The following is a 28,000-nucleotide window of genomic DNA, read 5'->3' as shown; positions in this document are numbered from 1 at the left end:
TCATTTCGTGGCAATAAAAGTTGTTACCACCACCACCCTCCTAACGGCGGGAAATGCTGTTTTTTAAATCTCGCGCACGAACGTTAGGTGTTGTGGTGCTGCCATCTCTTGAGGTTTCAATAAAACAAATTCATGAAATGACTTTTGTATTGCCCTCTTTGCACTGTGCCCGTATGTAAGTTAATATACTATTGTTTTTCTTTATTATTTATTTTTATAAAAACGATCTTTTTGATATTCAGGCGCCATCACCACGCCCCCATCGCTCACTAGAACTATGGTTGCCGAGATGCATACATGTGGCAACATGGCATCCGTCGCGCACGTAAACATGAAGGAAATCAAGGATAACTTAGAAAACTGGGAGCACCCATCAGAACCTCTGGCCCCGATCACTGAAAAACAAGCCGAAGGTGTCTCTCATCTCATGGCTCATGTAGCGGAGCGCCCTATGCCTGTCGGTGTGAGTTGTTTTCGCACGTAGCTACTTGGCCGCTGCTGTAGCAGCGATCTCCGGTCCCGTCCTCTGCCGTGTTGTTCCCGTAGAAGTGTCGTAGTTCGCTCTTTGATCAAAGGCGGTGAGAAATTTACTGCATACTCATGAGGGATTTATGTGTCAATAAAATTTCTGTGCGCATTGCAAGATGACAAATCGCATAGTCGAATGTAAGCAACTCATTACTGTTACAAAGACCGGATCAGATATTTTCATTTCACACCCTACATTCGCTGCTCCGTTTGGTTGCGTTTCACGGATTGTTTGACAGTAGTAGAAAAGAAGACTGAGAGCCCTGAAAAGAAATGCAGCAGTTACAAATTCTGTAAAATTAACGTGATGTAAACATAGGTAAATGCGTTCTCTGTTCCGCGCTTAGCGCTACGTCAGTACTGTGTGCAGCCTCGGTTACGGACCTGTCGGTATGTGTTTTAGATATATGCAAGCTTGACTATTGATAGGATTTTGCGTTGCTATTTCTTGTGGACGTCACAGATGCCGGTGAAAACGACGGTAACGCCGTCGGATCTCAGTCGCAAGGCGATGCCATTGGTTCCCGAGCTGTCCGAGCTTCCTGAATGCTTGCAAGGAGTTCTAAGGGGTGACACTGTGATCACAAATGCACAGCAGGTATACCAAACACTCGAATGTATATATATTGTAAATATAACGTATATTTCGCTTTATGACAGGCAACAGCATGCGAAAATAGCCACTTCCTTCCTTTTTCCTTTCCTTTTTAGTTCCTAACGTGGTTCTCGGAGGTGGAGGAAAAAATGATGGAAGAAAGTGATTGGGAGTACACGTACGTTCAATTCCTTCTCAATTTTTCTTGCATGGAGTGTTCTGTTTCTTGAATTACCTGGCTGACATTGAAATATGTGACCAACGGTTTGTGCAGAAACTACATTGATGTGGTGACATCGTACCGGGAAAAATGTTGCGAACTGTTGTGCGAGATTGACGCCTCCATGGCGCAGCTCAAATTACTCCAAGAGGAATACGAATTTGTATCTAACAAAACGAATGCGCTCCATGAAGCCTGCGAACATTTACTGGATGAGCAGGTATCTTGAGTTTTTACCACTAGTTTCTTCTCTCTCTATGTGTGTCCATTTACTAGTAGCTGGAGTTTTTGCTGCTAGTTTCTCCTCTCTTTATGTGTGTCCATTTACCAACACTTTCCCGTTGACGCCCTTGCAGTCAAAGCTCATGAATGCAGTTGAAAGCATTGCTGAGAAGCTTCGTTACTTTACAGAGTTGGATGCATTATCACAGGTAAGCTGAATTGGCAACTTGTAATAGCACTTACGGATTTAACCAGTTTGTACTCCCTCATGCTCTTCTTTGTCCCTTCAGAAAATGGCTTCTCCCGACATTTCTGTCCTGAGTGAAACGTTCATACCCTTGTTGACAAGATTGGATGAGTGCATCGGCTACCTTGAGTCAAACGTATGTGTTTTCACGTTACCTGTATTTTACTCTGCTGTTATACTCACGGACACATTCATGCAGTATTGTTAAGAACTGTATAATATTTGTAAGCCTATCACATATGCTATCACGTATGCTAAAGTGCACTATGTTTTGGATAGCAGTTTCTATTTCATTGATATATAGGCTGGGCCCATTTGGGTAGCACTGTCTTTATGCTTAGATAAAAAAGGTCTAATTAACATGAAGTGGATTGTTGTTTAGCTGTGGTCTTTTTGTTAATATAAAACTTAATATGTTTTTACAGATTACTGTGATGATAGTCCTTCATTTGCAAAATTATCACCTGACAATTAAAGTGAAGCAATTGACCATGACAGCCTCGCCTTGGTGGTGCAGTGTTTAGGACACTCGACTACTGTGCCTAAGGATGCGGGATCGAATCCCAGCGGCGGCCGCCGCTTTTCGATGGAGGCAATAAGCAAGGCATCCGCATGCTGTGCGATGTCAGCTCACGTTTAAGAACCCCCATTTGATTGAAATTTCCAGAGCCCTCCACTACAGCGTCTCTCATAGCCTGAGTCGTTTTGAGATATTAAATCCCACATGCCATACCAGTTTACTGTGACAAGAGTTTAATTATATTTGCGATATCACTTTCAGCCACAGTATAAAGAGGCAGCGACCTATCTTGTCCGATTTAAGCACCTGCAGTGGCAAGCATTGGAAATGGTTCGTTCGTATGTGACAAGCACCCTAGAGCACACAACGCATCAAGTATTGTCTCGCAAGGACCCACTGTGCTCTGCTGACAACTCTTTTGCGCTCTTGTATGGCAAGTTCAGGACTCACGCTCCGAGAATTCATTCACTGGTGGCCCAAATAGAAGAACGTGTGGACCGAAATGCTGAGTGAGCATAAATTATTTTCTTTTTTTTTGTTTTTTTTATACAGGAAAAAGCTAGTTTGAACATAATATTGCTGTCAATGATAGTATGTCATAAACATGTCATAACGGAAATGTTTACTAGGAACATGATTTGTTTATCTGTCGTTCGAGGTAAGAGCAATGGCTGCTATTTACAATGAGGCATTAAGCACACATTACTTTGCAGCGCCACAGACTGCCTGCTCTACAGTTTATAAATGTAAATACTTGGTCCTAAAAATATTTTTGTGGCTATGACTCCTGATTCAGATTTCAGATGCTAATAACCCTCAGTAAAAATTGGTTCCTTAGCTCTTTATGGCTATTTTCATGTTGGTCCCACAACAAGATGCACATTTATTGATGGGAAAACTCGATTTAGAATTTTCCCACTAATCAATTCTAACCTGTGGCATCATTAATTAATAAAATGAACTGCCGCAGTTTTGAAATGAATCGTGATGTATTCTCTCATCTATGCCCAAAAATGAGATTTGTATGTATTGCTTCTGAAATGAGCTGGCAATAGTGACACCTCTCTTTCACTTTAGTCATTTCTTCTTAAAGAAGCTCTGTTTTTCAGTGAAAGTGATATCTTTGCACCGTTAAAGCAGGAATATATGTCATCTTCCCGAGTTATCCATTCTAAAACATTTTTTAATAGTATAATTGAATGGCCACCCATACTCAAAATAAATGCCCAGCTCAAACAGCTGCACAGTGATCACACTATTTTCTTTCGCATTTCAGGGGTACCTGTATGTACTGTCGTGACCAAAGTGGTATACAACACGCAACCGGCGGCTGAGCTTGGAAAAACTCCACTGCAGCACCATCTAGCGACAGAGACAGTGACAGTGACACATCCATGTCATTAAAATGGGGCACCAGCACGACTGTCTTGATCCCAAATAGTAGCTGTTGCTATATGGCGTTGCAGTGCAGTTTTGCCAAGCTCTGCCTCCGGCTGCGTGTTGTATACCACTTTTGCTCACGACTTTAACGTACATGACCGCAAAATGTGCAAGAATTACTCAAAGCCATCCGAGCTCTAATTGAATGACTGTCCAGTGTGTAGCTGATGCTGCATTTGTCATGCTGATGCTAATTGCCATGCGCTTTCAAATATTCTGTTGCTTTTTTCTTGACGGCTATGGGGAATCGCTGCTGGCTTCTACTTGTCTTCAAAGAAAAGGAAAAAAAATTGCAGAACCAAGACAGCTGCTTTTGCAACAGAACAAAAAAAAATGCAAAATGATGTTGCCACAACTTCACCTTGCTGATGTGGCGACAATGATGGAGGCTATTGACTACCTGTTCAGTTTCGTAGTTTTCCCATAAGTTTCATAAGACTCTTGTAGTCTTCATGCAAATGACCATTATATAAGACGGGGGTTAACAACTCACCATGTTTTTTTTTGTTTTGTTTTTTTTTTTTTCTTGAAGAAATTTGATCAATATTTCAGTTTTTATGGTAATTAGATTGTGGCGCTTTGTCGATGCAGGCTGGTTTATATTTGTTTTTAATGTCCTTTTAGCGAAATGCGAAATGGTTATCAGTAGAAGTCTAGTGCAATAAATGCCCAAATAAAGTGCAGTGTGGAAATGCTAGAGCATCTTGTCTTGATGACCTTCTTTATCCTTCCAGCTTTAAATGTAATCAGAGTGACCTTTGTGCTCCCATCCTCTACAAACATCTCTCCTCTTGGATGGTGGCAGGTATCGAGAGCTGCTGGATGCCTGCCACACATGCTACTTTGGGCAGCGCGAGACCCTGCTTGGGTCCAGTGTGTCGACCGCCATGAAGGAGCTGGCGGCCACCCACCAGCGAGACCACTGCGCCCTGGTGCGTAGCGGCTGCGCCTTCCTGGTGCACCTCTGTGAGGACGAGCACCAGCTCTACATGCAGTTTTTCACCAAGACCTCTGCACTGCTGGAGTAAGTCCACAGCCACCAGTTGCTGTTACAACTGATAGGCAGTGCAACTCTGTCAAGCTGGAAAAATACAATACTACTTTGGCAGGGTGCGAGGCATGCATTTCTAGCATTTGCGAATATTCATAAAAGGAGCTTATGTAATGGGTACCACAAATTCCACTAACTTTTTTGGCCAAGCTCGCTCTAAAAAGTCCACATATAAGAAAGACCCACAAATAACATGCGGTGTCGTTTAGGGATAGTGAAAAACAGAAATAAAGGTTTCATCTGCATATAATTTAAGAAAACCTCAATGAAAGCATTTAAGCATTTATTTATGTATTGCATGCCTTAGTTGTCATCATCATAATTTTTAACTTTCAATAGTCCCTTGTCAGAGATATCTTTCCATGAAACTCATCTTTGCTACTGTGCTGCATTTCTTGTAAGTGCGACTGACTGACTTCTTGGGAATGCTGGTTCAAGCATTTGCAATCCAACTGCAGAGAATGCCTTAAGATGCTCATTTCAGCTATTCTGCAAGGTCTCCGATCTGATCTAGTCCATGTAGCTACGCTAGACATGGTGCCAATGCTTTTGGCTGCTAGAATTACGAACCAGCATATACTGTATAGTCCACTTGAAACGATATGGGAAAAAAAAAGAAAATGCAATCGTTGTAACTGATTATTATTATATCTGGACCACCAGGAAAAAGGAAAAACAAACAAAAAGCACGCCCACATATTTTCCCATACATGTATGGTTGCCTACTTACCAGCAGTGAGTAAATTGGGTTGAGCAACGCTAATCATCGTAAAGAGCGCTGAACGCTATATTACAGGATACATCAATAGCCATAAAATAACTTTAGCATACTTAAAAAGTCTGAAATCCACGCCTGCTTGAGCAGCAGCTGTAGTTTGGCAGTCGCTGTGAGCATCGCTTCCAGTAGCGCATATGCTGGTGGTTGTCCTTTTCGCGTGCACGAAACCGATTAGCGAATAGATGAACTGCAAGACATCCCCAGCCTTGATGATCATTAAAATCATAGAATGCAAATGCCCGCATTTTTTCACGAGGCTTTCAGCTTTGAAACCTGCTAGAAATCCCAATGAATCTGCTGTTTCATCTCTAGAGCTATCGTGCCACCGTTGTGGTCGGCACTATCTTCCACGGATAGTGATGGTGATGGTGATAATGGCTGTACCCTTTTTAACAGGAAGACCGCAATGTCAACCGCACGGTAAAACAAAAAAAAAGTGAAGGAAAGAACACACAGTCGGTGATGACGATACAACTGCACCTTTTGCGCGGAGACAGGCAGTGATTGCGATAATGATAACGCTCACTTCCGCACACAAAAATCCTCGTGGATTTCTCCACGCCAGTTTGCTTCCGCCGTATATGTTGAGTTTTCACGTCATTCTCTTCTTAGTATTTTATTTTTTATCAAGCATTCAGACAAATGTTTGTGGCAAACATCTACCGGGTGGCGATAAAGCTATCGTTGTATTCGGTATACCGTCGATTATCGATCGTTATATCTGGTTTACTTTTACATTGGAGCAATGAGAAAACTGATAGATCCCAAGAATTTGATCGTTATAAGTGATATATCTTTCTATCTGGTATCACGATAAGTGGACTGCACTGTAATATAAGATGAAACTTCGGAATAGCAAAAACAACAAAAAAGGGTTTTATCCGCGTATAATGCGAGAGAGAAAAGATCAGCAGAAATATTTGTTGGCACTACATTTCGCAGCGGCCCGCGAGGCCTACATGCTCCGCTCTTTCTCATCCTACGCCTGCTGTGAATAGTGCCACGAACCATTATGTGCCAGTGCTGGTTTGCTCCCTTTTTTTGTGCCGACACGTTTGATTGGAGAGTTTCACGTTCTAAAACCAGTGGGTCGCTTCCAGCTTGGATGAGGGACGGCAGCACGCGAGTTGCCGGCCATCATGCTTCGCGCCATGCCAGTTCGTGTCTAGCACCGGGTGCAGACGTGCAGCATGTGCACCCAGGAAGTGTTCTTAGATTCAGGGTTTTCTCAATCGCCGTCATCTGGTACATGTATCGTCTGCCGAGAGTCTCTTGCTGGAGACATCTTTCAGTACAAATTCTTCTTTGGTACCTCTGAATGTGTTAAGTATCCTGCATTTGCTCAAAAGCGCGACCGAGGCACTCCTTGGGAATACTGGTGAAGCATCCTTGATTCGGCTATTGTGCTTGGCCAGCATGGCTGGGGAGGACTGTGAGAGACCCGTGCGACGTGCCGAGTGATTCTTTTGCCAGCCCTACACCGTGCAAGGTGCGATTGACCTCCATCCGGTTGCGTGCACGTCGCGGGCACCGTGGTCGCGAGGACCACGAGGTTAGCGTGGTGAAGCTGAAACCACTGGAACAGCCAACGTCACCGCTGCACAGCGTCTCCTCTCACTGGAAGCCTGATGCTGATAGTGCTGATTAATAATGAGGCTGGAACTGCTGATTAGAATGAAATTTGTTCAGATCCACATATAATGCGAGGCGGAAATCTCGCATGATAAAAATCAGGGGAAAAGAAGCCTCGTATTATATGCGGGTTCTTATGGTAATTTTTTTCTTTTAAAAGCAGCTGAGCACTTTTTCTGTTGTCTCAAAATTATGAAAGGTGTGATTGTCTTGCTTTCAGCAGCATAAGCCATTTCACTATGCCATTTAACTATGCAATTTCACTGTGTTGATTTTGTGATGCCTGTGCATCATGAAGTCAACACGGTGAAATCAAAATCTAAACCACTAATGGCCATCACTAGGTACCATCTCCTGACACTGGATTGATTATGATAAACAGATGAACAGATGGTGCAGATTTGGGTACATCATTAAAATGAACGGCAAGGCACCCTGTCGTAAGCCCAATGCAAGAATTGTCAAACCTCATGATGTGTTTGGATTTCAAGCAAGAAATTTCAAGTGCTAAAAAAATAATAATAAAGAAACCTTTATCATATGTTGGCTTTTATGGTTTTAATAGCGGTTAATATTCTTTGCAGTAACCTCACTAATACTGCTTCTCTGTGAAGAGTTCTTTATTTTATTTTATTTTATTTATTTTTATTTTTGCTGACCACAGTAGTGAATATGTCCACAATGGAAATAAAAAATTCCATGGAATGTAGTCTTTGTCAGAAATATAGAGCCGAGGGGGTTTCCTTTTGAGTCACTCCGTGTGCTTGTAATGCATTCCCAGTGTTCCAAATCTCTGTAAAGCAAGATCTTTTGTCTTACCCTCTCCAACTGGAAGGATTCCCTTTAATGCAAAAAGAACACCACTACACAGCTTATAAGCAGGCCTCGTGGGCTCAAAACTTTTGACAAAGACTGTACATGAAAAGTTCTTAGCAAACCATGTCAGCTGTGCTGCTATCATATCTTGCCTAAAACCTGTAGTTACGCATACAAAATAAAGCTAAACGCTTGGTAGGAACACACTCTATGCAGGGATCATTGCATAGCATTTCCAAACACTGTTATTCCCATCTGTGCTTTGCATATAGACAGTGTTGTTAGCATTTTTTGTTTGAAAATGAGCATATTAGTCGCATTACATACTGTATGCAAATCTGTGTAGCAGCATTGTGAGAGGATTAATACAGTAGCTGCCAACAACTAGAAAGTTTTGTGTCATTTTTTTTTTTTATTCTTCCATTTTTTACAGTGAATTCCTCAGCCACCTTTGTGGAAGATTGTATGATGTCTTTCGTCCAATCATCATTCACATAAATCATCTGGAAACGCTGGCGGAACTTTGCAGTATATTGAAGGTACTATATTCTACCAGCCTTCAGTGGTACAGATCTCTCGCCCTAGGGGGAGAAATTAACAAGCAGTCTTTTTTTTCCTTTCTTCCTTTCTTTTCAGGTTGAAATGATGGAACAACACGTTGCTGCAAATCGTAAGTTTGCTTGAAAGCGGTTACTGCTGTTATTTGTTCTTGGCAGTAATCATCTTTTCTCTTTAACAAATAATGCTCAAATCACCTATCCCGGTCTTATTTTTTTGGCGTATCGGTGATTAAATGAGCACATTTATTTTAGTTCACCGCCTCTTTTTACTGCGTTTCATGCTGTTACAGGGCTGCCAGCTTTTTTTCTGTGACACACACAAACACACAAGTGCATGAAACTTGTAATTGGGTTTCATTTTTAAAAAATAATGGTTATGGCTTGCCTGTCCTCACTTTTGCTTAAAACTCCAGCAGTACTAATTTTATTTGCGACTGCTTATTTACATTGCTTGCATTTACTTAAAAAATGTTTCTTTGAAGGTTATGTCAAGCAGTAATCACTTTTGCACTATTGTATATTCATATCTTGTTTTCCCTTTTTTTTCTCTTCTGCAATCTTTACAGCAAATGAGTTACGAGCATTTTGCAAAGTTGCTCAGCAAATGTTAGAAGACGTACAAGAGAGGCTGGTCTACCGGACTCTCGTCTACATCCGCACAGATATCCTGGGCTACAACCCAGCTCCTGGTGACCTCGCATATCCAGAAAAGCTGGAGATGATGGAGGCATGTGAACGCACATTTCATTACAACTTCAGATTGAATTTTATGGCCCAAAACAGTGTCCTTGAAACACTAAGAGTGTCCTTTGAGAACGATAACACAGCCTGATATCACCTGTGGTTGCATGGCATGGCGGGCTCACTACTATTGTCAAGGACTGTAAACTTAGCAGTTGGTCACTTGACTTAATTACGAAAGATGCATCTATCTACATATTAATGCTTTAGGTATAGCCATTTTCTGTCAGCGCCTATAAGGACTGCTGATTTTCAGGAGAATAAAGCAAACCTGGGTAGTATGCCATTAATGTACAGCTAAAATCGTGTAAATCCTTCATACTTTTACATAAAGTTTAAAGACAATTGAAGGTTGTTTGTGTTGAATGCATGGAACACTACAGAACAGAGGATATGGGAAATGGCATTTTTGTAGCTGTGTAACAAATGAGCATTTAATTTCGATTTGGTCGGTCTCAGTTGTATAGCCATTGCATATGATGAGCTATAGCTTAAATCTTGTCACAAAATTGTGTATGAGCCTACAACCGTTTGTTTGCTGCATTTGGAATGGCTACATTTGAGCTCGGTCCTGCTGTAGGACATGCAAACTTAGTGTGGACACAGCTTGTACCAAAGTAAACATGGCTGTTGGTTCTTCATGGCTTGATTTTCCACAGCATATATACTGGCTTTGTTAATTCTTCAATTTGCTTCGACCATATGTTAGTTTTTAGGTTTAGACACATCATTAGGGGTATTTCGGATGGCTTTTCACATTGCAGTCGTAACTTTCAAAGGCCAGATTGCCAGATGTTGTTTCTGATTTGTGGGTTCGATCTGTTTGCAGAGCATTGCAGAGAGTTTGGCACAAAACTCCCTGAGCAGATCGAGTTCTCGCGGATCGTTAGTGTCCCTTGGCTCTTCTGCATCGGGAAGCCTGCCCCACTTACAAGCCAGCCATCCTGCGGAGAAACCCAGTGAAGTGGCTGTCCTTCAAGTGTCGTCTGCACAACACGTCACCGAAAGTGGTGGTGGAAACACTACTATGCACACAACTGTTTCTTCACAGAACTCGGACATATCGACGAGGCACAAAGGATGTAAGCAAACAGTGTTGAACGTAATTTTGACTGTAAAAAACTTTATACTGTGCATCACTCTTGATCGCAGTGCATTTTGTGCACTCATGCATTCCCTCATCCACATTAGCAAACCATGGGCATCCTATCATATATTTCTCTCTTGCAGCCTTATTATGATCGGAAATGTCAATTAGGAAACTGGTAAGATCAAATACATTTTGCGTGAAAAGGAAAAGGCTTGGTCACAGTTTAATGCAGAGTTTGAAAGCAGGCATTTCATTTTAAACATCTGCATGAGCATGGATATCAATGTGTAATGCTGAAAATATGCTTAAGCAGTTATTATTACACACTTAGGTGAATACTTCCTGCGGTATGAGCTAAGGTAAGGGTCTGGTTTGTTGTGTACAGTGATTTCAGGCAAGAAAGTGGAACAGAATTCTGCTGTCTTTAACCTTATTTAGCCCAGCCTACAAACATTAATTGACTGTATTTTCATAATGGCCGTGACCAGCTTTATCTAGCTATTGGTTCTGGTGCATCATGCATCCTGCCAAGAGCTACCACCCGCCACTTGTCCAAAGCTACCTTGCGCACTGCTAATGGTCACCCAAATTTCGGACGGTTGTGTTGCACACGAAAAGTCAACTTTACACGACAGTACTTAAATTAATTGAGATACAGTTGATCTAAACCTCCAAGCCATAGTACATCATTAAAATGGACGGCAAGACACCCTGTCGTAGGCCCAATGCGAGAATCGTCAAGCTGCAGAATCACCACTGCCACTGCTTTTGGGGGGGAGAGCTTCAATGCTATGCCTCCGTTGTATGCTGCCTTGTCCACGGCTGGGCTGGAGAAGAGTCAGGAGTGTGCACAGGTCTACCTCCAATTCACTGTGCATTGACGAAGCGCTTATGTGTCTTTATGGTAGCTGCATTGTAGAGAAGCACATCTCCTCGGCAGGCAAGCACTCCAGCAGTTTGCAAGCCTTACCTTGGTTTTTTGTGGGTTGGGGTGCTGCGACATATCAAATAATTGGAATCACTGTGGGACTCTGAGGGGCCATTGCTTCATTTGTTTTTGATGAAACTTGGATTGAGCATTCCCACATGACACACCAAATCTTACAATTAACCGGGCGTGTGCAGGGTGCCGCTTAGGTTTATCTGGTCGAAGATACATCACAAATTATGGGACTACGGACTTTCTTTGAATGGTTTGTAAATTTGAATTAACGGAGTTTGTATTATCGATGTTTACTCTATATTCCATGTGATGACGAGAGATTCAAATTATAACTTCAAAGTTAAATAACACTTATTCTTAGTTCTGAACTAACTCAGATTCTCAGTCATTCCAAGCAAAATCGGTTTCCTATAGTATTTTTGCTATGCTTCCAGCTTTAATGTCTTTTTCATTGAGAATGCTTTGATTCAGTGCTATATAATGAAGTTGCTAATGATAAATTTACTCTCTAATGTGATCTAAGCTGCAGTCATATCTAAAATGCATACAAATAGTAAAATTCTACATAAATTGGCCCTAGAAACGGAGTGGCATTGCTCAATCCATTTTGGCTCCTAGTTGTAAAAAAGGTTAAACATTGTTACTAATAATTTCATAACAAGGCATCAGATGTGGTATATGTCTGTAAGTCTATCTTTTTGCCGTGCAAAACAATTTGTGTTAGAATTGAGAATAGCTTTAAGAACCATTACAAGACAGCTAACTGATGGAAGAGGATAAACAGCTGTGCTGTTTTTTAAGCTTCTTTTCCACTGAAATAATCCACGTTAGACTTCCATCACCAAGCAAGCGCTAAGCATGAAGTTATGCTTACTTGTTTGTTTCACTATGCAAAGATATGGTACAGAGATGCTTCATTGTTTGTTTGCTGGCACTTGAAGAAAGTCAAACAGATGTTTTCTGCTGTTGTAAAAAGGGGCGATTAGTTATTGCAAAGGAAGTATAATTCTCCCTGAAATGCAACATATTTTCATACATGTTTTAGAAAACGTATTTCAATAAATAAATATGACCTTATCATCAACTTATTACAATGAGGCCTGGCTATATTAGCTTCAGCAGCTATAAATCTTTCTGTGCAGTAAACATTGCCAGTAATTGTCAGAAAATTCATTTAGGGGAGAGGTACTTTACCTATCTGTCATTGTACAAGGAATGCCTCTATTTGCAAGCACTTAAGAAATATTCACTTAGAAATATGCAGTACATTTGAAGTGCGCCACATTTATTTTCTTAGATTCTCCTGCTGACCTGCATGGAATGTGGTACCCCACTGTGCGAAGGACATTGGTGTGCCTCTCAAAGCTCTACCGTTGTCTTGATGTGAGTCCAACTTATACCTACATGTTTGTCTCATTGGAATTGAATACAAGCAAACGGGTGTGACGTGCACAGCATGCAGTGATCATATATCTTCGGTTCTGAACCTGCCTGATTATCTGGCCACCAAAATGCTGCATGGGTCCAGCTGTGACAAGCCATGCTTCTTTAGGGAAAACAATGAGAGGAGGCCATGCTGACAAAAAAATTTATTTCATGCAATACACTATAACGCACTGAACATTGTATCTTCGTATTAACACAATATTTTCAGAGAAGTTGACTGCTGCTTGCGTGTGTCGCACGATACTTTCATAGTCACACTACATACTCAATGATTGTTAATTAATGTTATTATTAATTACAAACGAGTGTTCACAATTAGTAGTCAAACTCTGCTTGGCAGGTCTCGGGTATTGCACAAAGCCCAACTTAGCAGCCCTCGCATGAAGGTGTCGTCGTCGCTCTTATAATCATCTACCCCCCCGGGGTGGCGCAGTGGTTAAGGCGCTCGACTACTGTGGCCAAGGATGCGGGATAGAATCTCATCCTTGGCGGCCGCTTTTCAGAACTGCTCCAAGCGGCACTTTTTTTCCTAGCCGTCATCGATGTTCTTCACGTGTCATTATGAAATTACTGTTGCCTGGCATGAAACATCGTGAAAGGCGCGAAATTTGGTTTTTATGACTGTTGAAAATTGCAACCAGCGCAATTGACGACCATAGCTCTTCTTTGGTGGCAAAAGTAGTGCAAATTCAGGCTGCGCAAGTGGGACTCTTCATTGCCAGCGCTGGTACAATCTCCCATGACAAGTACAGCTTGGGGTTGGTGGTTAAAGAGTTAATTCACTACAATGCTTAAGCCAGTCTTCTTCAATAGTGTTATATGTTGTCTTTTTATTTATGTTGTTATATGTTGTGCCTCCTGTGACCCACTTTTTACACATCACAGCCATCATTCAGTTGACAAAATCAATACCAAAACAGCATGACAGAAGGAAGTCTAAATAGTTATGGGGTTGTACGTAAATACTGCATGATGATTCATGATTTTTATGTGCATCATTACAGAGAAAAAAAAAGCACATGACTAAGATGAGGTGTCTGTAATTCTTTAATTTATTTTTACCAGTTTTTTGTTTTTGTTTTTGTTTTTTTGCTGCCACCTTCATAGGGCACACTTTCTGTACTTGGTTTCAATCATAATTTCTGCATCTTGTTTAATTCCGAACTTCTCTTCCCTGCCTTTAAGTGTACTTTTTTTTTTTTTTCTGAATACAGTTTATGCTCAAGTGACGCTGACAGAGGTAACGATGAACATGACAGGATAGGGGCTAGCATTGTGGCTCTTCTCTTCCCTGTTATAGTCATTTTTGCGTAGATCTTTCAGAGCTATGAGTAGTATTTCTTCGAAAAATATTACTTTACCGTATTTTTTTCTTTCTCTGCTTTTATCAGAAAACCATCTTTCAAGGTCTCAGCCAGGAAGTGCTGGCAACATGCATCGAATCTTTATCTACGGCTGGGAAAGAAATCTCAAAGAACAAGGTGAGTGATTTCATTGGCCCTTGTTGTTTCCTTTGTTGCTTTTACTCATAACAGCATGTTTTTTAAGTGCATAAGGGAAAATACTCTCCTGTGTGAACTTAGTTCTAGTTAAGGCAATGCTCGTCACCCTGCTATGATTTTTCTTTTTGCAGACACCGTTAGATGGAGAGCTGTTCCAAATTAAGCACTTGCTCATTTTGCGAGAACAAATTGCACCTTTCCAAATCGACTTTGCCATCAAGGAGACATCACTGGATTTCACAAGAATCCGAGGTACGAAGTGGTGCCTCTGCGTTTGAGGCGCACTACATTACTTTTTGTTTTGTATGTGTGGTGAACTTCTTCTTGAACGTTAAATCCTCGTCCATAATCATTTTTGCAATGTAAGAGTGGTATGAAAAACATTACTTGCAGTGACATTAACAGTGTAGTGCAGCATAATCACGATTATATTGTCACGCCTGGTTCAGTACGTCAGGCACTGTTGGGTACGTTGGTGACAGCCCAAAAGCAGAGCGCTTGCTAGACAGTTCAGCTTTCTTTTTTCTTTTTTTTTTCTTTCTTTTTTTTTCAGGAGAGACCGCGCATGTCGCGCTTTCGTGTTTGCAGGAGAATGATGACGACGAATGGATGGTATCAATATTAATTTCAAATGGCTGCAAGAAGCCTCATGCCATTAAATATTTTGTACATTTCAGAATAGGAAATTTGTATGCACAAGCATGGGAAATGCATTCACGTAGATCTGCTTTGACTAACAGGATTCATTTGTGGCCATATAGCCACAGCTCGCCACTCATGATGCATACGGCCGTACTGTAGATTCGAGTCACTAAAGAACACAGTACGACTGGCAATCATGACGTCCACAATGTGCGGGCTGTGCACCATATAGCAGTGTGCAGTCCAGGCACTGCTGCTCACTGCTCGCAATGTGTACTGCATGACTATACTTCGTTTCATACATCAGGTGCAACGCAACGAAAGCTACGCAAGTAGTCCGCAAGAAAAAAACAGGAGGCGTATCACTACGCGCTCGTTCTGTAGGCGAGTGGTTCCTGCCGAAACGGGCTGTATTCCGAGCATATACGTTTGCAATAATATGCTTCGCATGCTTAGACATCTTCACAGAGCGGATCTTATAGAAAAAATGCGCACCAAAGAACCATTTTCTCAAAAAGAGATGCGCAGCGCGGAGGGCACAGCCAGCGCCATCTGGTGGCACAGCTGGCAAGGTTGCGGGGCAGCAAAACGCGGCACGAACAAAAACAACATAAAAAAACATACAAATTAGCCGAATCCGACCTTTTCTCCCTAAAAAAGGTGCTTTTTATGAAGTTGATGGCAACTGTAAAATGTATTAAGCTTGCAGACAAAGCAACTATTATTTTCTCTCGTCAAGAGCAGGCACTATTTTTTATCGCGGATGCGGAGAGTGCAAACAAGAGCTGTAGCTTTGGTAATGCTGCACTTGATGTATGAAACGGAGTATAATCATTGTAGCATTGGCAATCTATAGGCAGCGCTTGGTGATCAAGGGTGTAGTTGGGGTCGACGCGTTCATGTCATCCGAGTGGCGCTGCAGAATGTAACATCCAAAATCCGGCACATTATAAATAATAATGCACTTTGACCAAAAAATTTTATGAATTTGTGTCGCTCCAAAATTTGTTTAAGTCATGTTCATCAAGATTGTACTTTATTTGTAAAGTGGAAATGTGTATAGAGGAGTCATCGCTATCGCTCTCATGTTAGCTTAGTAAGTATCTTGTTATATCTACACGTTTAAATTAAAGGACCATAATCATATGCTTATGAGGTGTTCTTCAAGGCTATGTGTTCAGCAGGCATTCACATCTATCTGGGTATTCACGATCTCAGGGGAGAAATGTATAAGAACTCAAGCATCATGAAGGAGTGCACTGATTTCTAGTAGCACTGTGTAAGAATATTTTTCCGACTTTATTTTTATTACAAGGCTGTTAGTTGCACGCTGTGGCAGAATGGTAGTATCAACACCTCATGTTGGCTTAGCACATCACTTGACTGTGACATCACAACTGTGGTCATATGACCAGTGGTGTCGAAATTGGGTTCGGGGTCTTATGATGCATAGGTGGCATTGCAACCCTGGTTGACAATGCGGTTTAGTGGTGTGGGTGCGTGTGTTCTACATTACAAGGATGCAGGTCGTATATTACAGTCTCGGAGAACAATTGTAATACTAACATCTTACGAGGTATTGTAATGTGCAGAGAGGCTGCTTCTGTTTCTTTCCTATTTTGGGGTGATTCAGTGCCAAAGACAATTGTGAAGTCAGTGTGACTTGGCAGATTACCCTTTTTAAACTTTCTCAGCCTTTCAGAGCGCTGCCCTAAGGCACCTAAGTGGTGCCGTCGGTGTCGGCAGAACCATTGGGCGGCTATAGGGTGGCCTCCTATCACAGTTGGCACTGGACAACCTGGGGCAAAATATAGTAATACCTCGTTGATATGTTGTTTTTTTTAATGCAGAAAAAATTGTTTTATCTGGGAAAATGTATGACCCGAACTGCCTTATTTTTTTTTTTTTCAAACCTTTAACTGCTGAATGAGGTACAAAAAGGCATTTAGAATTGAGACTTCTACTGTACAGAAGGGTAGGTTAGCATTTATAGACATCCAGTATGCACAGCTTCGTTTTTAGCTCTTTCATAATTCAGACCGTATTTGCGTTGTCTTAAACGCGGAAGAGATTTAGTAACAAATCCGCTAATGACGAGCCGGCATCGCTTCCTTAGGCGTTTTCAGATACTTTGCCCCCCTTACACCAGTGACATGTGGTGAAGCATTCACAATGGCTTACAGCCCCGCCGTGGTTGTGCAGTAGTTAGGGCGCTCGGCTACTGTGCCTAAGGATGTGGGATCGAGTCCCGGCCGTGGCGACCGCTTTTTGATAGAGGCGAAAAGCAAGGCGCCTGTGTGCTGTGTGGTGTCAGTGCACGTTAAAAGAACCCCAGGTGGTCGAAATTTCCGGAGCCGTCCACTGTGACTGTGGCATCTCTCGTATCCTGAGTCACTTTGTGGCATTAAACCCAACAACCGAAACCAACAATGGCTTACAATCAGCGCGTTTTTTTCTCATGCTGCATCTCTCAGACCCAGCCCGCTCGTATGCTAGCAAATAGTTGTAGTTATCAAATAATCCACCCCATGCCCCTAAGGCACCGCAAGTAAGTAACCAACGTTTCTCCTTATGAAGTCGTGTTTCTGCGAGAATGGCACCTCGTATATTGGCTCGTTGCCTATCTTTGATGCTTCACCCTTTTTTACCTAGGAACTGCAGGAAAGCAACTATAGTGGGCGAACACCACTGATCAGCTTTTATGTCGCGAGCACTCGTTAGCACATGTCAGATTAATTGCACAACATATTATACGACCACAGTTATTCAAACTTTTGAATATAGTAACCGGGAAATCGTGTTACAGTTAAACCTCTGTGTAACGAACCTCCATGTAGCGAATTCCTCAATTTTTTAATTCCCCAACGCCACCCTATTGAAATGCGTGTATTTGAAAACTCCATGTAACGAACATGTTGTGGCGGTTGATCGTGATATAATGAACACGCGGCACCGACTACCTCTTAGCTAGTGCTAAATTACAGAAAATTTTTCAGAACCCCGTAAGTTTTAACATTTAACAAACACGGATTAACGTGAGAGGAATGTCTACAATAGCAACAAGTGACCGCAGTTGATACAACGTAATGCGTTTCAGTGCTGACGGGACATCTACATGGCAAACGCAGCTGTCTCCACTGCTTTCGCTTTTGTAACATGGCATTACAATAGTCCATGCTTGAAGGCAGCGAAAAATAACAGAACGAAGAAAAAAGACACAGGACAAGCAGTGTGCGTCCGTCGCTGCCATGCGATTGCTCGCAGCCTCGCACGCTCCGGAAGTGGGAGCAGCGGCGTGCACCAGCGACGCGAGGCAGAGTCACTTTCCTGGGACAACACAACGGTCACAATGGTGGCGGGCAAGCAGGTCCATGCTTGAAGACGCAGGCGCCTCCTCGCTCGTCGGCGGCGCGAACGTGCGCACTTTCCCCCACTGATTTCTCCTCCACCCCCTTTCCTCGTGACGCGTCTCGCGCCCTCGGCACGATCACGAAACGTTTCACTGCTTCTATGACCTCAGATAATTCTGATTTACTATAAACACTTTCAAGGTGGTCTCCCTTACAATCATTTCCTAATGTGGTTTTTGCTATGCCTTGTCCTTTTGAGTCTTCGTGCGAAAACTGCATGTAACGAAAACCTGGATGTAACGAAAAATTGCAGACTTATAACCAGTTTTAGCTGTATCTCGGAACATATTAACCGGGAGAAAAATAGTATGGGTACGGTCTTACTATCTGCGGTTGGTTCAAGAGCACTGTGTCTTTTCCAGTGGGATGAGCAAAAACTTGCCCGCTGATCTCCTGGCAAAGAATGTTCCCACCATGCTTCCTTCTTGTCAGTTTCTATTGCACCCTGTGAGCCAGAAAGTCCCCCTTTTCTTTTTTTCGGTAGCATAAAGTGATGATGTTGCGTCTCATCTGTTCTGAGATGGTGCCATTCTCATTTGTTTTTACCTTGAAAGAATCAAACTGTTTTCAAGTTCTTTCAAACAGTTTCGTCTTTATAGGATATCTGCTTTGGCACCTAAACAGGCAGCTAGATCATTTGAACATCTGCACTTTCGATTTCTTCACTGCCAGCTTCCTTAGCTGTATTTTCCACTCCTGTTACAGCCCCTTATGGTGGCTGACAGTATTAATAAATGAAATGAAATGAAAGTTCTGGGTATTTTTTATACTAGCAATTTCGCAGGCTGCACTAGAATCTAGGATTTTCAGTTTATATTGGAGCAGAGGAGTCTCCTCAATGTAATATGAACAGCGCAGAAAGACAGCCTGCACTTTTTCTTAAATGCATTAAGTTCTTTAATATAATAAACCTTTTGGCATGTGCCTAAGCCCTATTTCTTTGTCATGCTCCATTGCAGATGCAGCCCTCAGCTTGTACAATAAGAAATCTAGGCTTTTTTCACTAGGAACAAACAACGCATTGCTGGAATTCGTCCTAGAGGTGGGTACCGTGCCTTTCCCTCAGTGCAGTTCCTAATGCTCTATCTTGCTACAAAGGGCAGTACAGTTGAAAGCTTGGTTTTTAAAACTGCTTGTGCATGACCCGACAGGGTGACAGCTATATTTTTAATCTAATTGTCACGGTATTTTTCTAGTTATAATTGTCTTTGTTTTGTGCAAGGCTTATTAAATGCATACCTGTGAAGGGCAGTGCCTGGTTTGGTTTTTGCATACTGCTATTATTTTCTTTTTCTAATGATGGTTGGGTTTCAGATGACTATAACTGCAATATTTTATCAGTGTCATGCTAGAGCATGCGGGTCAATTGGTCACCCAGTTATTTGTATGCGCAAACATGAGTTATGTGCATACAAATAATCTTACTCAAGTGCATGGCAGTACAGCTGTTTTTTTTTTTTTTTCATCCAGGTCATTATTGTGACCACCCTGATTTTTCCCACCCTGCAGTTCCCAGCCACACAGTCTTTTAAATTCTGTGCCCTTTTCTGTGTTGTATTGCACCTGTTTAGGTGGCTTACATGTTTCAAAGCCATACGCTGTCTGGACCACCCTTTTAGCTGCGCAGCCAAACTGCAATTAGTAAATGCTACGCCTTTGCACTTTCCTCGTGTAGCTCTGAAATGCTTCAGTGGTACCGTTAAAACACTTGGAAATCAGCGTGCTACTTAATGTTTGTCTGATCGTTGGTGGGGTGGATCCTGCTTTTCTTTCTAGGGGACCTTGTCCTTAAAGGAGAACCTGATAGATTCCAAGAAGGCAGTGGACAACCAGTTGAAGGCTCTTTGTGAGGAGTTCATCTCCAGTTCAGCGCAGATGCTTGTTGGGCCTCTCCAAGATTTCCTGGACAAGGTATACACCCTGCACATACCAGCATAGGCAGAGTGTATGTGCCGCATCTCTCAGCCTGTTTCCGCACGCCTTCAAGTTTGTATAACATATGTCGTGTGGAGTGCTGATTAGTGACGAATCTGCATTCACACAAGCTTCCGTGGTGTAAAGGAACACATTGCTGTACATTTGCAGGCTTGGAAATTAGTCACATGATTGAGGTTCCAAAAATCATGTTGGACTGTAACGAAACACTGCCCTACTGCAAAATTTGGCTACTGCAAAATTTGGCACTAAGAATCAAAAGACTGTGAAAAACATGTGAAAATTTTGAGTAAAATTCGTACAGAGAGAAAAAATGTAGGAGTTGCCCTTAAAGGCCCACTGTCTAGGGAATGACCTTTTAAGCAAAGGAGCCCAGTGCTTCGATCAGGTACCGGAGATAGTCTGAGCAAAATGCTACAGCGATGCTCACACTGCAAAGCAGCAAAAATACAAATCAAAGCTCTCTCATCCTCCCCGTTGGGAAACCAGCTTCCCAGCCGCAAGGATGGCGTTGTAGTCGCAAACGACATCCATGTTGACTGGCGGGTGAAGGATGGGCGTACACCACTAATTGTGTCCACCACTCGCTGCCGCTTTTCCCTCGCCACAGTCAGACTGCAGCGACACGCTTCCGCGCCCTTTTTTTTTTTTTCCGCGCACGCAGAGTACCGCTCCCCACCTCCTGCCAAACGCATTGAAAGAAGGGGAATTTGGCTTGCGGAGGCTAGACGACCGGGCAGAAGAGTGAAAAACCTTTGCGAGGGAACGGGAGGAGAGAAACACGACAGAATCGAGTGATTGTGGTGGCTGTAACTGCGTTATTAATTACTCTTTTCAAAAACATTTTGCAGCCTTGTGTTCTGGGGGTGAAGTCTCACAGTCAGCGAGGAAGAAAATATTTTCGACCGGAGGGTGGACAGTGGGCCTTTAAACAAAAAGTGACAGGATGGTGCTTCAATATTCACTTAATTTTTACTTTTGCTGCATGGCTTGACATGCTAAACATAAGTTTTCAGTTTTGAAGCTTTGATATGTTGAGACCAAGAACAAGCTCTTGTGCATCAAATTTGTAGTTCATAAAATTGAAAAACAAAACATCATGCCCAACAATGTAAAATCTAATCAAAGTTTGTTTCCCATCTGACAATACAATGTGGCTCCAAGAATTCTAGAAAATGAATGCAGCTAATATAAATGAAACAGCCACAAAGAAATTGGTTCCATAAAGCGAGCAAAAAGTGAGAAAAATGGTAGTAAGAAAAAGTAGCGTTCAAAGTTAACCGACATTTGTTTCTCTAGGAGGCTTAGAGGTGCAGGTTTTGGGGTCTTCTTTTAATGTAGTGTTAGTTACCTCTGGTGTACATGGTGACCATATTGTCCAATTCGCCTTCTTGTATTTTGTTGTTGCATGCCAGCAACAGTGCCCAAAAGTTTGGCTGTGCATCCATGATGATCGCCTTGCAGTTTGCCTTACCAGCAGACCTTGGAGATCTCGAGTGTTTGCCTACTACGTCTACTCCGATAAATTCTCTTCCAGTAGCCTGCAGCATTGTTGTCACCAATCCTGAACCTCATGCCATTCTTGGCCGTTCTCGGCTGTTGCTTGCAACTGCCATAACAGTACAGCGTTTTAAAGTTCCCTTTGACAGAGCTTTGGTCAATGGTGGTGGAAGTATGAACTCAAAAAGTATAATGCAGGACAGGTGAACATTGCTAGTCGAGCGCAGTAGCATATGCTACTTCTTCATTCTCCCCTGCTCTCACCTCATCCTTTCTCGCTCCCACATACCATCTTCCTGGGAACCCACATGCTAGGTAACTGCTACACAGTGCCACAGACCGCAGCCCCAACCTAACAGCTTGTGACAGCAACCCAAGCCTTGGTCATGCAGTAAAAGTTTTCTGTCACTCTCTCCTTTGGCTGCCATGTGAGCTCATTCAGTTGCTTGCGGCTGTTGTGGATAGGACCATACTAGAGTGTCGCTGTCACGGGGCACGACCTTAAAACTTTTGTTTGTTGTTTGTTTGCTTCTACTTGTTAACTGAGCTGTGTCACTAAATGTTGAGGGTGAAGAAGAACCAAGCTTTCTGTCATAACCACATGGTCACTGAGTGACAGATAACAACACCTGGTAACATATACCTGAGATATAGTGTCATGAAATGGTGAGCTTAATGCGATTGCATTAAACGCGCTGCCGCTAAGAAATCTGGCACTGGCCTCGTCAGCAATCTGAACGGAAAATCACGAGTGGTAGTTGCCAGGTGACATGGCCTTGCACTGCATGATCAGCTGGTTGTGTGACGTCACGAGACCACATGACACGGCCGGGCTGGCAGGTGCTGCTCTCTCGGGCTCCACCTTTCAGATGAGAGAATCTGCCATGGAGATCCAGCCTTCAAGGACCCTTGGATCCCGAGTTAGACCCGATGTCCCTATGCCACGCAGACACATTCTGATGGCTTGATTAAAATGGGACTTTATACCTAAGCTGACCTTTCATGTAGTATGATTAGTAATTTAGACAGTAGCAAAGTGCACATAGACGAATGAGGATTCATAACTGGGAGCCGGCAAACGGGAGCTATTGAAGTTGTTACGTGATACATTAAAGATATTTCCTTGGATATTGCCTCAGGATTTTTTTTTTTTCTTTCAGCTGTTTCAGGATATTCAGTGCCACTGTAGTCAATAAAACCATTTTTAGGAGTACGTCCCAGTAGATTTCAGCTAAGAAACATAGTTATGACATAGAAAACAAGTCATGCAAGCAGGTGCTTTTTTTTACTTTTTGGAAAACCAAATTTTCAGCCATATTTGCCCCCAGGCAGCCCCTGTATAGTTGTGGTTGCAGAGAAGTGAACAAGCAAAAGATCTGCTCTAGATTTCAGATTTCTCCAAAGCAGCATGTGCTCTGCTGTCTTGCAGGCCAACCTGATTTTGCAAGTGAAGCAGCAAGAGCCAACACGAACTGTGTCTCTTCGGAACCAGCCATTTGCATCACCCGACGCAGTAGGCGCAGTGGTGAGCAGTGCCCACCGCCACCTGAAGGGGAGCCTGACATCCCTAGGCCGAAGCATGGCCCTGTATCTGGCAAACAAGGATACAGAGCAGATCCTCTTCAAGCCCATCAAGGTAAGAATAGGTTTTACTTGTATATTTCGCAGGCATTTCAGAATTGTGCATTATAGGGGAAAGGCACACTGAGGCTTTAATCAAAAAGCCACTGTTTCCCTTAATTATAATTCAAGAGAAACAGTCCAGTAAACAGAGAATGTCCTCAGGATATCCTGGAATGGTCCAAATATCCTAGATTCATTACAGACTTTCTAAGGACGTTCATAGAAAAAAAGCATTAGGACCCATCCTCAAAAAGTCTGAAACGGAGCTATTCCGGATCACAAAGTATTTTTATTTTCTTGGTTTGAATGTCATTTGCTGCTCTACTTAAAACAAAACAAAAAAAATGAGCCTTGAACAGGGATGTCAGTTAGCACAGGTTAACAAAGCTTTTCATATTGCATATTTGTAGAGAAATGAGTGGTGTTGTACCAAGTGGTTGTGCTCTAGCACATGGAACTGCTCTGTGTGTGAAAATGGTTCTTGGTTTTGCTGAAGGCCTAATTGCTGATGAAGAAGAGGCTTGCTAACAGTCTTTTAGCAAGCCTCTTCTTCAGAAAGCCATGAATTACCACGGTCATGGCTAGTTTTGTCATAACACTTTAATTGGTGCATGAAACAGCTTTATGAAATACAGTAAAAGCTCGTTAATTCGGACATCTAGGGACCGTAAGATATGTCCGAATTATCGAGAGAACAAAAAAAAAAAAAGAAAACATGCACGATTTTATCTCAACATACCTTTATTACTTAAAGTAATCACGGATGCTTGTCTGCTTTCCCGCAGAAACCCGCGCGGATACTATTTTCCTCAGCCCTTCCAGGTGCTCAGCAGCGCGCATGCCATCTGCAGTGCCCCAACAAAATTCCTCTAACACAACGAGGGCCTCTGCTGCTTCCTTCACAGTGCGAGGGGGCCGAGGCTGCTTCTCTCGTAGCCTCTCTTCCTCCTTTTACATATGTGCTTAAAGTGCTCCTTTTAACGTCATATTTTTTCATTGCTTCTTGTCGGGAGAGCCCGTTCTTAAGGGCCCGCAAAATTTTCACTTTGGTAGCCAAGTCCTTGGTCTTGTAGCTCTTCGACCGTTTCGCCGGTGTTGCCATCGGGGGCGAGTGCGGTGATACCAGCGCACAACAGAGAAGCAATGAGCCGCACTAAAGCGAGCAGTCTTCAATACAACAGTGTAGCGCACCGACAGCAGCAAAACGACAAAATGGCACCGCCAGTAACGTCGACTCGTGAAAAAACAAGAAAAAGCACCCATCCAGCCGCAAGTCGAGCCAAGTTGATTAATTGATGTCCATGGCGATGCTGCTTTTGGGTATCGCTATTGCGCCGCGTTCGTCTTATTTTCGTTTTCGAGCCTCGGTAACTGCCCGAAGTTGTCCGAATTATCCGTTGTGCGGTCAAGTCCGTCCGAATTAACGAGAGTTTCGTCCCATAGACTCCTATACATAATTCTGGGGACCAGGCGCAAAGGTCGAATTATCCTATTTTCCAAATTAACGGGAGTCGAATTAACGAGCTTTTACTACCATCATAAATTAAAATAATTTTGCCATTGGGCAGTATAATGGATGCCACATTATATGTTTGCTTAGCCTTGTTACATATGATGTGCTTATGAGGCTATTATAGGGGTGTGCAAATATTAAAATTTCTGAATGCGAATCAAATAAAAATATGGTCAAAAATGCCTTCGAACTTCAAATCGAATAATCACATATATCTCATCATTGAAAAAAAATACAAAATGGAAAATTAAATGTAGCAAACATTGTTTGCCTTGTTTATTTCAGAATTCATATGGTATTTGCAAACAAAATTGATCTAGAAATGCACGTGGAGACTTTTAAAAAAATGTAATCCCAACTGCACTAGCATTGTTGTAATCTGTTTGGAAGATAGAAACCCTTAATCAAAGAAGAAAACGTTTTGGATTGGTTTGCTGCAAGATATTTGGTATCATGATTACTACAAATGCGCAAACCTAAGCCACTAGCTGCAGAGAAAATGCGTGCCCTTCATTTTTTGTTTACAACCATTTACTTCGTGTTATAGGTAACATTTGAAATATGCTGCGCACTCCTCTCTCTCTCTAGGCAAAGGTGCTAGCGGCCTATGAGAACTTGAACCAAATCATCAAGGCAAGTTACTCTGAGGAAGACCAACAAATTATCGCCTGTCCTTCCGTGGAACAGGTTAGTTGCCGCATTCGTTCTCTTGGGCTCTAAACTCTAAGGCTAGCATGATTTAGGGCTCTTAGCGGCTAACGTTTAATGGGAGAATTTTGACTACGTGCTCACAAAACACAAAAGAACAGCATCGAGGTGCTAAATTGCTTGCTTTTATTTTATTTATTTTTTGGTTTGCAAAGCATTACTGCTAATGGTAAACAAACTTGACCTTTCCAGCCATTAGCTGCTCTCCCTGTCTCACTGATGCATTTTTTTTTTCTTTTCAGGTTAACATTGTTTTAACAGCATTCCAAACAAAATGAACTGCATGTAAAAAGCTGCCATCAAGCTCAAAAGCAAACCTCTGCACACCAGAAGATGCAAATACAAAATACACATACAAATATACAAAACGGGCAGTTGAGGCAGCAATCTGCGGATGCCACAATTATTTTAGTTTTTTTCTTGTAGCGCTTCTGTCCGGTGTTGTGTGAATGCTTCAGATGTGTACATAGATGTAAAAATGCTAAATTATTTGCAAAAGCACTTGTATGAAAGAACATTGTTGGCTGTTTTTCTACATTTTATAGTCGGAGGAGGTTGTTATTATGCAGAAGTATTAAATATTTGTAAGGAAACGTGCTGGTCTCTCTCTCTTTCACTCCCTCTTTCCCCCTATTAATGTCACAATAAACCTTGACATAAACCTTTACATCAATAACTGATGCTCACACTCCGGAAGCATTATAGAGAACGCCTGATATTTGTACATTTCAGTAAGACCACTGCATATATCATGCATTACCATGGTCGAGCAAGCCGGAATAAATGTTGCAAATTCAAATCAAAGCAGTTCATCTTCCCTTATTGACAGTGGAAGGCGTTCACACGCTATGTAGAGGGTTTTCAGTATTTCACAAGTTCATCATTCTGTTTCCAGTTGACTTGCTTTTATGGCATTTGGTTGCCTGCACATTCCAGCTGCTGTGTTTTGTTTTCCAATGCAAAGAACTAAAGGTCTCAGTAGCTGTGATTTCCATTTTTGTTTGCACTTCTGCAAGGCATGTGTGTAATGTGTCAACTCTACAACTTCTTTTGCTTGTTTTTGTGTCACAGTTATAATGCTGCAGTGAGCGCTGATGCAACTGTGCATGCTTCTCATAGTTTTGTTACTGGTTTTGCGAAACACCGCTCGCTCTTCATCACCTGCCATATCCAAGCAACGGATGAAAGCGGGCACATTACATGACTCAAACTGTGTGCATTACATAGAATTTTGACATTCTTTGCTCCTCCTCTCGAGAATGGGGCAGAGAAATGTGACACTTTGAGAAGATAGTTGCCTGATATGCAAGAGAGGGTGCTCTGGATGGGGCATGTCTTGGATAGAAGTGAGACAGAATCCCTTGGTTGCATTTTTGTTGTACTTGTGCCAATAATTAAGGTTGTGCAAATATTCTAGATTTCAAATATGAGTTGAATAGGTTTGTTCTCCGATTTGTATTCGAAAATTTTGAAAATACGAAAATTATATCGTGAATACACCGCAGATTCATCGCAGTGCGTGCTTCGCCGCAATGCTTAATGGAGAACTTCTGCAGTGAAGCATCCTTAAAACACGACGGGGCCGTTTTATGAAAAGGAGCCTTCCCTACAGTGTGCGCACTGCACTGTGCGCTTCGCCGCAATGCTCTCCTTTGTGATGAGGGCCTTCCGACAGTGTGCGCAAAGCGAACTACTTGATGAGACAAATATTGCGCAGGAGTTCATCAGATACAACTACTCTGATGCAAACATTTGTCTAGTTTTTTCAGGTCCATTCAATAATTAGAGTTTTTGGTTAATTCGGACATTTTTTCGGGACCCTGAAAGGCCGGGTTATTAGTTTACTGTTCAGTTCAGTCGTGTCTGACTCTTCGTGACCCTATAGACCAAATCATGCCACACTTTCCGGTCTCTCACTATCTTCCTAACATCACATAACTTCATCTGCAGCGCCTCCAGGATGCCATCTAACCATCGCGTTCACTGCCTATGACCCTCAACCTTTCCCATTATCAAATCTTTCTCCAGCGACGCCTTTCTTCTCATCAGATGACCAAAGTAGCTGAGCTTTAACTTTAGAGTTTGATCCTCCAATGAGCAGTCAGGGTTTATGGTCAACAATATCGACTGATTTGATCTTCTGGCAGTCCAAGGCACTCTCAAGAGTCTCCGCCAGCACCACAATTCAAATGCGTCAATTCTTCAGCGGTCAGCCTTCTTCACAGTCCAATTCTCGCATCCATACATCACAACTGGAAAGACCATAGCACGAGTAATACGGATCTTGGTTGGCAGTGTAATGTATCTGCTCTTTACTAGGCAGTCAAGGCTGGCCGTG

At 42.3% G+C, this 28,000-nt stretch overlaps 1 protein-coding gene across 2 annotated transcripts; it reads left to right on the top strand.

Annotated features, from left to right (window-relative positions):
* Positions 1–266: 266 nt before the first annotated feature.
* Positions 267–26,255, top strand: Cog3 (conserved oligomeric Golgi complex subunit 3). 2 transcript variants are annotated; one of them, XM_084594545.1, is made up of 20 exons: positions 267–463; positions 992–1,126; positions 1,240–1,301; positions 1,398–1,563; positions 1,700–1,774; positions 1,856–1,948; positions 2,594–2,841; positions 4,578–4,796; positions 8,483–8,588; positions 8,686–8,719; positions 9,176–9,336; positions 10,180–10,432; positions 12,681–12,766; positions 14,221–14,310; positions 14,463–14,583; positions 19,343–19,425; positions 20,160–20,294; positions 23,248–23,454; positions 25,543–25,641; positions 25,905–26,255. In XM_084594545.1, the coding sequence occupies exons 1-20, from the start codon at positions 278–280 to the stop codon at positions 25,938–25,940; spliced, it is 2,595 nt and encodes an 864-aa protein (XP_084450671.1). In that variant the 5' UTR covers positions 267–277; the 3' UTR covers positions 25,941–26,255. The 2 variants fall into 2 exon arrangements, with proteins under 2 accessions (XP_084450671.1, XP_084450672.1); XM_084594546.1 differs by lacking the exon at positions 267–463 and adding an exon at positions 560–578.
* The last annotated feature ends 1,745 nt before the right edge of the window (positions 26,256–28,000 follow it).

This window comes from Amblyomma maculatum, chromosome 2 (assembly GCF_055883805.1).
Source record: "Amblyomma maculatum isolate TAMU_Amacu chromosome 2, ASM5588380v1, whole genome shotgun sequence".
Lineage (NCBI taxonomy): Eukaryota > Metazoa > Arthropoda > Arachnida > Ixodida > Ixodidae > Amblyomma > Amblyomma maculatum.
Note: the sequence above shows the minus strand (reverse complement) of the source record. Positions and strands in the feature narration are given on the sequence as shown.